The 12,967-nt window shown below is 48.0% G+C and overlaps 2 protein-coding genes across 5 annotated transcripts in view; both read right to left on the minus strand.

Moving 5' to 3' along the window:
• The window catches only part of LOC124034708 (BMP-2-inducible protein kinase-like), a 478,039-nt gene that overhangs the window by 336,158 nt on the left and 128,914 nt on the right, over nt 1-12,967 (minus strand). The gene's annotated exons all lie outside the window — the stretch shown is intronic.
• Nucleotides 1,419-12,967, minus strand: part of LOC124034712 — a 13,805-nt gene continuing 2,256 nt past the window's right edge. Inside the window, exons 2-6 of one of the 2 annotated variants that reach the window (XM_046348195.1) lie at nt 12,138-12,317; nt 10,158-10,572; nt 9,711-9,875; nt 2,148-2,251; nt 1,419-1,867 (exon numbers count right to left, since the gene is read on the minus strand). In XM_046348195.1, coding sequence (XP_046204151.1) covers nt 2,158-2,251; nt 9,711-9,875; nt 10,158-10,572; nt 12,138-12,317 — 854 coding nt within the window. In that variant the 3' untranslated portion in view covers nt 1,419-1,867; nt 2,148-2,157. Of the gene's footprint in view, nt 1,868-2,147; nt 2,252-9,710; nt 9,876-10,157; nt 10,576-12,137; nt 12,318-12,967 lie in introns of both variants that reach the window. The other variant, XM_046348194.1, reaches the window with a different exon arrangement.

Consider the following 12,967-nt stretch of genomic DNA (forward strand, 5'->3'; position numbering starts at 1 on the left):
CAAGAACTCATGTCACTGTTTAACAGATTTACTCACAGAAGAATTTCGGGGAGAACTTTGATATGAATTATTCGTTTCATTCTAAGGTTTGTTGGAACCTATCGGATGCTTTGAAGTGTTCCGTTCCATTGTGAAGTCATATCTCGGTGATGTCATAATGCATTTCATCCCTTTGTAGCATCACAAATGGAGAGAGAGATTCCTGTTGTTGTTTTATACTCTCATGTATGATTGTTACCATTGAAAGAGAGAGAGAGACGTATGAGAGAGCCCAATGTATGACCATATTAGAGAGACATATTTCCCCCAGATTACACAGATCCACAAAGAATTCGAAAACAAATCCAATTTTGAAAAACTCCCATATCTTTTGGGTGACATTCCACAGTGTGCCATCACAACAGCAAGATTTGTGACCTGTTGCCACGAGAAAAGGGCAACCAGTGAAGAACAAACACCATTGTAAATACAACCCGTATTTATGCTTATTCATTTTATCTTGTGTCCTTTAACTATTTGTACATTGTATATATATATATAATATGACATTTGTAATGTCTTTACTGTTTTTAAACTTCTGTATGTGTAATGTTTACTGTTAATTTTTGTTGTTTTTCACTTTATATATTCACTTTGTATGTTGTCTACCTCACTTGCTTTGGCAATGTTAACACATGTTTCCCATGCCAATAAAGCCCTTGAATTGAATTGAAATTGAATTGAGAGAGAGTGCTGAGGGTCTCTGTCAAAGTTATTCGGGTCCTCCTCTCTGTCTCTGTCTCTGTCTCTGTCTCTGTCTCTGTCTCTGTCTCTGTCTCTGTCTCTGTCTCTGTCTCTGTCTCTGTCTCTGTCTCTCTCTCTCTCTCTGTCTCTCTCTCTCTCTCTCTCTGCTCTCCACTGTGTGTCTGTGTTTGGGTACATGCCTGCTGTGTTTGTATGAGCACATGGCTGGGGAATGGAAACACACAGTCCATGCAGAGGACACACACACACTTTTCTTAACAGAGTGGGAGGACTTTATTTGTGAACAGATAGATTCCATCTATGTCCAGTACAGTAGATCTGACCTAGGAACAGCCCGGTTAATAAATAAACAATAGCGTAATGGGAACATGATGCTCAACATCACAGTCCAATCATATCTAATAAAACAACACTCTGTCACCAATAAATAATCCAATAAATTAGAATAACAAGGCGGTTCTATGCTGGTTCGTCAAGGCGATTCTATGCTGGTTCTTCAAGGCGGTTCTATGCTGGTTCTTCAAGGCGATTCTATGCTGGTTTGTCAAGATTCTATGCTGGATTCTATGCTGGTTCTTCAAGGCGGTTCTATGCTGGTTCGTCAAGGCGATTCTATGCTGGATTCTATGCTGGTTCGTCAAGGCGATTCTATGCTGCTGGTTGCTGGTTCAAGGCGGTTCTATGCTGGTTTGTCAAGGCGATTCTATGCTGGTTCGTCAAGGCGATTCTATGCTGGTTCGTCAAGGCGGTTCTATGCTGGTTCGTCAAGGCGATTCTATGCTGGTTCGTCAAGGCGGTTCTATGCTGGTTCGTCAAGGCGGTTCTATGCTGGTTCGTCAAGGCGATTCTATGCTGGTTCGTCAAGGCGATTCTATGCTGGTTCGTCAAGGCGGTTCTATTCTGGTTCGTCAAGGCGATTCTATGCTGGTTCGTCAAGGCGATTCTATGCTGGTTCGTCAAGGCGGTTCTATGCTGGTTCTTCAAGGAGGTTCTACGCTGGTTCTCCTACAGAAAATTATACTGTCTGGCGTTGTAGAGTGTGTTCAGTAGATCACTCCGCTGGGTAGGAGCCGGAACCGGTTTCTCCTCTCCCGGTTCTCATGGTTCCAGACGTTGAAGTTCTCTAGAATAAGAGAAGCGAGAGAAGGGTCATTATTCAGCTGTTGAAACAGAGGGCACGAGTCCAGGGTCCAGAGGTCAGAGGTCAGAGGTCAGCCTAGAGCAAGACAAGACAATCCTTAGGAGCGGAGCCTGTAATTCATATAATTGACAAACAGGTATTGGGGAGAATGCTGCAAGGCCACAATGTTTAGCTTTAGGCTATGATTTCATTGTGCAAGATTGTGCGAGAATGTTTGAGAGAGTGTGTGTGTGTGTGTGTGGGGGGGGGGGTTATATCTCACCTGTTGATGGTCACACTGTGATGTCACAGGGTGTGGTTTTCTGGAGCTTTTTCTCACTGCCAGAGCCAAGATAGGTAGCCAGAAAGTTCTGATGAGTTCTGTAACTGATAGCACACCAGAGAGGAATGTCCGTTAACTCCTAGCGTCTGTGACAGAGTGTTAACGAACAATCCACAACGTACACAAGAATCACCGTCAATACCACTGACCCAGAACAGCCAACATATCTGGACCAGGTGCTGACCCAGAACAGCCAACATTTCTGGACCAGGTGCTGACCCAGAACAGCCAACATATCTGGACCAGGTGCTGACCCAGAACAGCCAACATTTCTGGACCAGGTGCTGACCCAGAACAGCCAACATTTCTGGACCAGGTGCTGACCCAGAACAGCCAACATATCTGGACCAGGTGTTGACCCAGAACAGCCAACATATCTGGACCAGGTGCTGACCCAGAACAGCCAACATATCTGGACCAGGTGCTGACCCAGAACAGCCAACATTTCTGGACCAGGTGCTGACCCAGAACAGCCAACATATCTGGACCAGGTGTTGACCCAGAACAGCCAACATATCTGGACCAGGTGCTGACCCAGAACAGCCAACATATCTGGACCAGGTGCTGACCCAGAACAGCCAACATTTCTGGACCAGGTGCTGACCCAGTACAGCCAACATATCTGGACCAGGTGCTGACCCAGAACAGCCAACATATCTGGACCAGGTGCTGACCCAGAACAGCCAACATATCTGGACCAGGTGCTGACCCAGAACAGCCAACATTTCTGGACCAGGTGCTGACCCAGAACAGCCAACATATCTGGACCAGGTGCTGACCCAGAACAGCCAACATATCTGGACCAGGTGCTGACCAGAACAGCCAACATTTCTGGACCAGGTGCTGACCCAGTACAGCCAACATATCTGGACCAGGTGCTGACCCAGAACAGCCAATATATCTGGACCAGGTGCTGACCCAGAACAGCCAACATATCTGGACCAGGTGCTGACCCAGAACAGCCAACATTTCTGGACCAGGTGCTGACCCAGAACAGCCAACATATCTGGACCAGGTGCTGACCCAGAACAGCCAACATATCTGGACCAGGTGCTGACCCAGAACAGCCAACATTTCTGGACCAGGTGCTGACCCAGTACAGCCAACATATCTGGACCAGGTGCTGACCCAGAACAGCCAACATATCTGGACCAGGTGCTGACCCAGAACAGCCAACATATCTGGACCAGGTGCTGACCCAGAACAGCCAACATATCTGGACCAGGTGCTGACCCAGAACAGCCAACATATCTGGACCAGGTGTTGACCCAGAACAGCCAACATATCTGGACCAGGTGCTGACCCAGAACAGCCAACATTTCTGGATGTTGTGCTGACCCAGAACAGCCAACATATCTATTATAGATCAGTCCTATTATAGATCAGTCCTATTATAGATCCTATACATTCCACAAGGATCTACAGTGGGTAAGTCCTATTATAGATCCTACACATTTCTGTGACTGACAGATGGAAGTCCGGTATTCTGGCATGACCCAGTTAATGGAAAATTCATTCAGATAGAGGTACCGTATGTACTGTGTATAGCTCTGCTATTACTCATGTCGTTAGCAGTCGTCGTCTTCTCAGATTTGTGCAAATGTATTTCAAATTAAATACGGTAATACGGTGAGTCTGTCTGGGTAAGTCTCTAAGAGCTCTAAGAGCTGTGAGTCTTTCTGGGTAAGTCTCAAAGAGCTGTGAGTCTTTCTGGGTAAATCTCTAAGAGCTGTGAGTCTTTCTGGGTAAGTCTCTAAGAGCTGTGAGTCTTTCTGGGTAAGACTCAAAGAGCTGTGAGTCTTTCTGGGTAAGTCTCAAAGAGCTGTGAATCTGTCTGGGTAAGTCTCAAAGAGCTGTGAGTCTTTCTGGGTAAATCTCTAAGAGCTGTGAGTCTTTCTGGGTAAGTCGCTAAGAGCTGTGAGTCTTTCTGGGTAAATCTCAAAGAGCTGTGAGTCTTTCTTTCTATGTTCCGGTTCCGGTTGGAGCGAGTGGTCGCATCTGCACGTCGCTCCAACGGGTAGTATAACTTTTTCATTATATTTCATTATATCACAACGGTTTGATTTGTCTTATCTTAGCAATTTCTTCTCAGCTAGCTACATAGCCGTCTTTGTATCAAAGATAATTGCGTAATTATCGTATTTCGCCGTCCTAACGTAGTCTTCACTAGCCAGCTAGCTAACGTCCACTGATTAGCTGCACTGAGAAACTTTTACACTCAACTGAACGACTTGATTAGTTTAGTGTTAGCTACCTACATAGCTGTCTTTGCTGTCTTCGTATCATCGTATCATCGTATCCAAGATAATTGTGTTGTTTAGGTTTAGAGTGTGTAGTCTTAGAGTGATTATCTTAATTTACCGAGGTTAGCTAGCCAGCTATTTGTCGTCCTTAACGTAGGTGACTCTGCTAGCTAGCCAACAGCTAGCCAACGCTAGCCAACGTCTTCTGTATAGAACTCAACTACCCGGTCGCATTCACAGGTTGTATCACATTTTCACTTCATTTCATTACAGTACAACGGTTTGATTTGTTTGATCGTAGCTAGCTACTTAGCTAGCTACATAGGTCTTTGTATCAAAGATAATTGTGTAGTCTAGAGCGATTTTCTAGGTTCGCTAGCCATCTATTGTCGTTCTTTTAACGCAACGTAACGTAAACAACACTGCTAGCTAGCCTGCTAGCCCCGAATAGCAACACTGCAGAAACTATTACACTCAACGGAATGACTTGATTAGTGTAGTGTCAACAACGCACCCACTGCCAGCTGGCCTACTTCAGCAGTACTGTATCATTTTAATCATTTTAGTCAATAAGATTCTTGCTACGTAGCTTAACTTTCTGAACATTCGAGACGTGTAGTCCACTTGTCATTCCAATCTCCTTTGCATTAGCGTAGCCTCTTCTGTAGCCTGTCAACTATGTGTCTGTTTATCCCTGTTCTCTCCTCTCTGCACAGACCATACAAAGCCACCCTACTCTGGTGGTCCCAGCGCGCACGACCCACGTGGAGTTCCAGGTCTCCGGTAGCCTCTGGAACTGCCAATCTGCGGTCAACAAGGCAGAGTTCATCTCAGCCTATGCCTCCCTCCAGTCCCTCGACTTCTTGGCACTGACGGAAACATGGATCACCACAGACAACACTGCTACTCCTACTGCTCTCTCTTCGTCCGCCCACGTGTTCTCGCACACCCGAGAGCATCTGGTCAGCGGGGTGGTGGCACCGGGATCCTCATCTCTCCCAAGTGGTCATTCTCTCTTTCTCCCCTTACCCATCTGTCTATCGCCTCCTTTGAATTCCATGCTGTCACAGTTACTAGCCCTTTCAAGCTTAACATCCTTATCATTTATCGCCCTCCAGGTTCCCTCGGAGAGTTCATCAATGAGCTTGATGCCTTGATAAGCTCCTTTCCTGAGGACGGCTCACCTCTCACAGTTCTGGGCGACTTTAACCTCCCCACGTCTACCTTTGACTCTTTCCTCTCTGCCTCCTTCTTTCCACTCCTCTCCTCTTTTGACCTCACCCTCTCACCTTCCCCCCTACTCACAAGGCAGGCAATACGCTCGACCTCATCTTTACTAGATGCTGTTCTTCCACTAACCTCACTGCAACTCCCCTCCAAGTCTCCGACCACTGCCTTGTATCCTTTTCCCTCTCGCTCTCATCCAACACCTCCCACACTGCCCCTACTCGGATGGTATCGCGCCGTCCCAACCTTCGCTCTCTCCCCCGCTACTCTCTCCTCTTCCATCCTATCATCTCTTCCCTCCGCTCAAACCTTCTCCCACCTATCTCCTGATTCTGCCTCCTCAACCCTCCTCTCCTCCCTCTCTGCATCCCTTGACTCTCTATGTCCCCTATCCTCCAGGCCGGCTCGGTCCTCCCCTCCCGCTCCGTGGCTCGATGACTCATTGCGAGCTCACAGAACAGGGCTCCGGGCAGCCGAGCGGAAATGGAGGAAAACTCGCCTCCCTGCGGACCTGGCATCCTTTCACTCCCTCCTCTCTACATTTTCCTCCTCTGTCTCTGCTGCTAAAGCCACTTTCTACCACGCTAAATTCCAAGCATCTGCCTCTAACCCTAGGAAGCTCTTTGCCACCTTCTCCTCCCTCCTGAATCCTCCCCCCCCCCCTCCTCCCTCTCTGCAGATGACTTCGTCAACCATTTTGAAAAGAAGGTCGACGACATCCGATCCTCGTTTGCTAAGTCAAACGACACCGCTGGTTCTGCTCACACTGCCCTACCCTGTGCTCTGACCTCTTTCTCCCCTCTCTCTCCAGATGAAATCTCGCGTCTTGTGACGGCCGGCCGCCCAACAACCTGCCCGCTTGACCCTATCCCCTCCTCTCTTCTCCAGACCATTTCCGGAGACCTTCTCCCTTACCTCACCTCGCTCATCAACTCATCCCTGACCGTTGGCTACGTCCCTTCCGTCTTCAAGAGAGCGAGAGTTGCACCCCTTCTGAAAAAACCTACACTCGATCCCTCCGATGTCAACAATTACAGACCAGTATCCCTTCTTTCTTTTCTCTCCAAAACTCTTGAACGTGCCGTCCTTGGCCAGCTCTCCCGCTATCTCTCTCTGAATGACCTTCTTGATCCAAATCAGTCAGGTTTCAAGACTAGTCATTCAACTGAGACTGCTCTCCTCTGTATCACGGAGGCGCTCCGCACTGCTAAAGCTAACTCTCTCTCCTCTGCTCTCATCCTTCTAGATCTATCGGCTGCCTTCGATACTGTGAACCATCAGATCCTCCTCTCCACCCTCTCCGAGTTGGGCATCTCCGGCGCGGCCCACGCTTGGATTGCGTCCTACCTGACAGGTCGCTCCTACCAGGTGGCGTGGCGAGAATCTGTCTCCTCACCACGCGCTCTCACCACTGGTGTCCCCCAGGGCTCTGTTCTTGGCCCTCTCCTATTCTCGCTATACACCAAGTCACTTGGCTCTGTCATAACCTCACATGGTCTCTCTTATCATTGCTATGCAGACGACACACAATTAATCTTCTCCTTTCCCCTTCTGATGACCAGGTGGCGAATCGCATCTCTGCATGTCTGGCAGACATATCAGTGTGGATGACGGATCACCACCTCAAGCTGAACCTCGGCAAGACGGAGCTGCTCTTCCTCCCGGGGAAGGACTGCCCGTTCCATGATCTCGCCATCACGGTCGACAACTCCATTGTGTCCTCCTCCCAGAGCGCCAAGAACCTTGGCGTGATCCTGGACAACACCCTGTCGTTCTCAACTAACATCAAGGCGGTGGCCCGTTCCTGTAGGTTCATGCTCTACAACATCCGCAGAGTACGACCCTGCCTCACACAGGAAGCGGCGCAGGTCCTAATCCAGGCACTTGTCATCTCCCGTCTGGATTACTGCAACTCGCTGTTGGCTGGGCTCCCTGCCTGTGCCATTAAACCCCTTCAACTCATCCAGAACGCCGCAGCCCGTCTGGTGTTCAACCTTCCCAAGTTCTCTCACGTCACCCCGCTCCTCCGTTCTCTCCACTGGCTTCCAGTTGAAGCTCGCATCCGCTACAAGACCATGGTGCTTGCCTACGGAGCTGTGAGGGGAACGGCACCTCAGTACCTCCAGGCTCTGATCAGGCCCTACACCCAAACAAGGGCACTGCGTTCATCCACCTCTGGCCTGCTCGCCTCCCTACCACTGAGGAAGTACAGCTCCCGCTCAGCCCAGTCAAAACTGTTCGCTGCCCTGGCCCCCCAATGGTGGAACAAACTCCCTCACGACGCCAGGACAGCGGAGTCAATCACCACCTTCCGGAGACACCTGAAACCCCACCTCTTTAAGGAATACCTAGGATAGGTTAAGTAATCCCTCTCACCCCACCCCCCTAAGTTTTAGATGCACTATTGTTAAGTGACTGTCCCACTGGATGTCATAAGGTGAATGCACCAATTTGTAAGTCGCTCTGGATAAGAGCGTCTGCTAAATGACTTAAATGTAATGTAAATGTAAGTCTCTAAGAGCTGTGAGTCTTTCTGGTAAGTCTCTAAGAGCTGTGAGTCTTTCTGGGTAAGTCTCTAAGAGCTGTGAGTCTTTCTGGGTAAATCTCTAAGAGCTGTGAGCCTTTCTGGGTAAGTCTCTAAGAGCTGTGAGTCTTTCTGGGTAAGTCTCTAAGAGCTGTGAGCCTTTCTGGGTAAGTCTCTAAGAGCTGTGAGCCTTTCTGGGTAAGTCTCTAAGAGCTGTGAGCCTTTCTGGGTAAGTCTCTAAGAGCTGTGAGCCTTTCTGGGTAAGTCTCTAAGAGCTTTACACACCTGAAATGTACAAAATGTGCACATTATTCTTGAAAAAAATTCAAGATCTGTCAAATTGGTTGTTGATCATTGCTAGACAACCATTTTCAGGTCTTTACCATAGATTTTAAAGCTGAGTTAAGTCAAACTTTAACTCGGCCTCTCAGGAACAATCAATGTCGTCTTGGTAAGTAACTCCAGTGTATATTTGGCCATGTGTTTAGGTTATTGTCCTGCTGAAAAGTGGATTTGTCTCCCAGTGTCTGTTGGAAAGCAGACTGAACAAGGTTTTCATCTAGGATTTTGCCTACGCCTAGCTCTATTCCGTTTCTTTTTACTCTTAAAAACGCCTTAGTTCTTGCGGATGACAAGCATACCCATAACATGATGCAGCCACCACCATACTTGAACATATGAAGAGTGGTACTGTGTTTTGTTGGATTTGCTCCTAACATAACTCTTTGTATTCAGGACATAAAGTTAATTTCTTTGCTACATTTTCTGCAGTTCTACTTTAGTACCTTGTTGTAAACAGGATGCATGTTTTGGAATATTTTTTATTCTGTACAGGATTTCTTCTTTTCACTCTGTCATTTAGGTTCGTATTGTAGAGTAACTTCAATGTTGTTGATCCATCCTCAGGTTTCTTCTATCACAGCCATTCAACTCCATAACTTAAAGTCACCATTGGCCTCATGGTGAAAATCCCTGAGCAGTTTCCTTCCTCTCCGGCAACTGAGTTAGGAAGAATGCCTGTATCTTTGTAGTGACTGGGTGTATTGATACACCATCCAAAGTGTAATTAATAACGTCACTATGCTCAAAGGGATATTCAATGTCTGCTTTAGGTGCTCTTCTTTGCTGCTCGACTGAGGGACCTTACAGATAATTGTATGTGTGGGGGTACAGAGATGAGGTAGTCATTTAAAAATCACGTTAAACACTGTTATTGCACACAGAGTGAGTCCATGCAACTTATTATGTGAATTGTTAAGCACATTTTTACTCCTGAACTTATTTAGGCTTGCTATAAAAAGTCGTTGAATACCTAATGAGGCAAGACATTTCAACTCTTCTTTTGTAATTAAGTTATAAACATTTCTAAAAATGTAATTCCACTTTGACATTATGGGATATTTTTATTTTTTGTGTGTGTGTGTGTGTTACATTGTCATTGATTGGTGGGGATAGATCTTGCCAAGAAAGGTATTTCACTGGCATTAAGCGTTGAAACTTGATACTCACTGTGTGCAGGCCATGAGCAGTATGGCGAGGCAGCTGACGCACGAGAGGACCACAGCTATAACGACCAGGACCGTCTGAACCACCTCTGCTCTGCCACTGTCCTCCTTGTGCGTCGTAGGTAGGAGCAGGATCCCACAGCGCTCACCGTCGTAGCCTTTATTACACCTGCGCATGGGGGGATTCATTAAATCAGTCAATCAATGAAAAAGTACGCCAGTCAGTCAGATAGTCAGTTAACCAAACAGTCAATCATTCAGTCAATCTATCCTTCATTACACACACACACACACACACACACACACACACACACACACACACACACACACACACACACACACACACACACACACACACACACACACACACACACACACACACACACACACACACACACACACACACACACACACACACACACACACACACACACACCAGTGTTGTACTCACATACACACTGGCTCTCTCAGGTCTGCCATGTACTTGCAGAGCCCATGGATACAGTAGCCCTTGTGGGAAAAGCTACAAGGGTCCTCTGTGACACGCCCTGACGTCTGGTGTGTGTGTGCGGCCAGGAACTCCGACGTCTGTCCTGTTGACGTGTGTCCTGTTGACGTGTGTCCTGCTAACGTCTGTCCTGTTGACGTGTGTCCTGTTGACGTGTGTCCTGTTGATGTGTGTCCTGCTAACGTGTGTCCTGTTGACGTGTGTCCTGTTGATGTGTGTCCTGCTAACGTGTGTCCTGTTGACGTGTGTTCAGGGTTGAAGGCTGTGGCGGTTCTTGTCTTCTTCTTCTTATTTCCTTTATTCTTTTTCCCTTTCGGACCTCTCCCCTTTTCTTTGTGGTCCTTACTGTGACGCGGCACTGCTGGGAAACAACAGATGGTTATCATCATGTTATGATTATTAGAGACAAAGATAGATGGGAGAGAGATGGAGACAGATGGAGAGACATGGAGACAGATAGGAGACAGATGGAGAGACATGGAGACAGATAGGAGACAGATGGAGAGACATGGAGACAGATAGGAGACAGATGGCGAGACATGGAGACAGATAGGAGATAGATGGAGAGACATGGAGACAGATAGGAGACAGATGGAGAGACATGGAGACCGATAGGAGACAGATGGAGAGACATGGAGACAGATAGGAGACAGATAGGAGACAGATGGGAGACAGATGGAGAGACATGGAGACAGATGGAGAGACATGGAGACAGATAGGAGACAGATGGAGAGACATGGAGACAGATAGGAGACAGATAGGAGACAGATGGAGAGACATGGAGACAGATAGGAGACAGATGGGAGACAGATGGAGAGACATGGAGACAGATAGGAGACAGATGGGAGACAGATGGAGAGACATGGAGACAGAGAGAGATGGAGAGACATGGAGACAGATAGGAGAGAGATGGAGAGACATGGAGACAGATGGAGAGACATGGAGACAGATAGGAGACAGATGGGACACAGATATGGAGACAGATAGGAGACAGATGGAGAGACATGGAGACAGATAGGAGACCGATGGAGAGACATGGAGACAGATAGGAGACAGATGGAGAGACATGGAGACAGATAGGAGACAGATGGAGAGACATGGAGACAGATAGTAGACAGATAGGAGACAGATGGGAGACAGATGGGCGACAGATGGGAGACAGACGGAGAGGTTGAGACAGATGGAGAATTATAGGAGACAGATGAGAGGTGGAGACAGATGGGAGACAGATGGAGACAGACTGGAGACAGGTGGGAGAGAGGGGAAGACAGATGGGAGACAAGTGGGAGAGAGATGGGAGAGAGGGGAAGACAGATGGGAGACTAATGGAGAGAGATGGAGAGGTGGAGACCGATTGGAGACTAATGAGAGAGGGGGGAAGACAGATGGGAGACAGGTGAGAGAGAGGGGGAGGTGGGGGCTGTCTGCTAGAGGGTAGTAGGGACTACTGGGGTAGGAGCTAGGGGCTGTCTGCTAGAGGGTAGTAGGGACTACTGGGGTAGGAGCTAGGGGCTGTCTGCTAGGGGGTAGTAGGGACTACTGGGGTAGGAGCTAGGGGCTGTCTGCTAGAGGGTAGTAGGGACTACTGGGGTAGCAGCTAGGGGCTGTCTGCTAGAGGGTAGTAGGGACTACTGGGGTAGCAGCTAGGGGCTGTCTGCTAGAGGGTAGGGGGCTGTCTGCTAGGGGGTAGTAGGGACTACTGGGGTAGGAGCTAGGGGATGTCTGCTAGGGGGTAGGGGGCTGTCTGCTAGGGGGTAGTAGGGACTACTGGGTTAGGAGCTAGGGGCTGTCTGCTAGGGGGCTGTCTGCTAGAGGGTAGTAGGGACTACTGGGGTAGCAGCTAGGGGCTGTCTGCTAGAGGGTAGTAGGGACTACTGGGGTAAGAGCTAGGGGTAAGGGAGAGGGGTAATCACACAGTCCTACGTTGGGGTGAGCCGTCTGTAGGTGTTCCTCCCGACAGATCTTCTTCAAGATCCAGTTCTTCCTCATCGCCCAGAGAGCTCTGTAGCTCCTCCCCTTCCCCTGAGGCCAATGCCCCAGTCACATGGCTCAGCCCCGCAGAGAACGCCACTGCGGATCCCAGGACACCTAGAGCGCTGAAAACTACAACCAGACCACACCAGTCAAACGCAGAGCACTGAAAACTACAACTAGACCACACCAGTCGAACAGAGAATTGAGATTACAACCCCAACACACCAGTCAAACGCAGAGCACTGTAGACTACAACCAGACCACACCAGTCAAACGCAGAGCACTGTAAACTACAACAAGACCACACCAGTCAAACGCAGAGCACTGTAAACTACAACCAGAACACACATATCAAACTTCACACACAACAGTATATGTACATCATGTACACTAAATAATTGTGCTACACTCATTATGCAAAATAAAGAAAGATAAAAGGAATCTACAACTAGACCACGGCAATCAGATTCAGACCTGAATACTGAAAACTACAACTAGACCACACCAATCAAAAACAGATCAGAGAACAGAAAACTACAACTAGACCACACCAATCAGCCACAGACCAGATTACTGAAAACTACAACTAGACCATACCAATCAAAAACAGACCAGAATACTGAAAACTACAACTAGACCACCCCAATCAAAAACAGACCAGAGTACTGAAAACTACAACTAGACCACCCCAATCAGCCACAGACCAGATTACTGAAAACTACAACTAGACCACCCCAATCAGCCACAGACCAGATTACTGAAAACTACAACTAGACCAC

This window comes from Oncorhynchus gorbuscha, linkage group LG04, assembly GCF_021184085.1.
Source record: "Oncorhynchus gorbuscha isolate QuinsamMale2020 ecotype Even-year linkage group LG04, OgorEven_v1.0, whole genome shotgun sequence".
Classification (NCBI taxonomy): domain Eukaryota; kingdom Metazoa; phylum Chordata; class Actinopteri; order Salmoniformes; family Salmonidae; genus Oncorhynchus; species Oncorhynchus gorbuscha.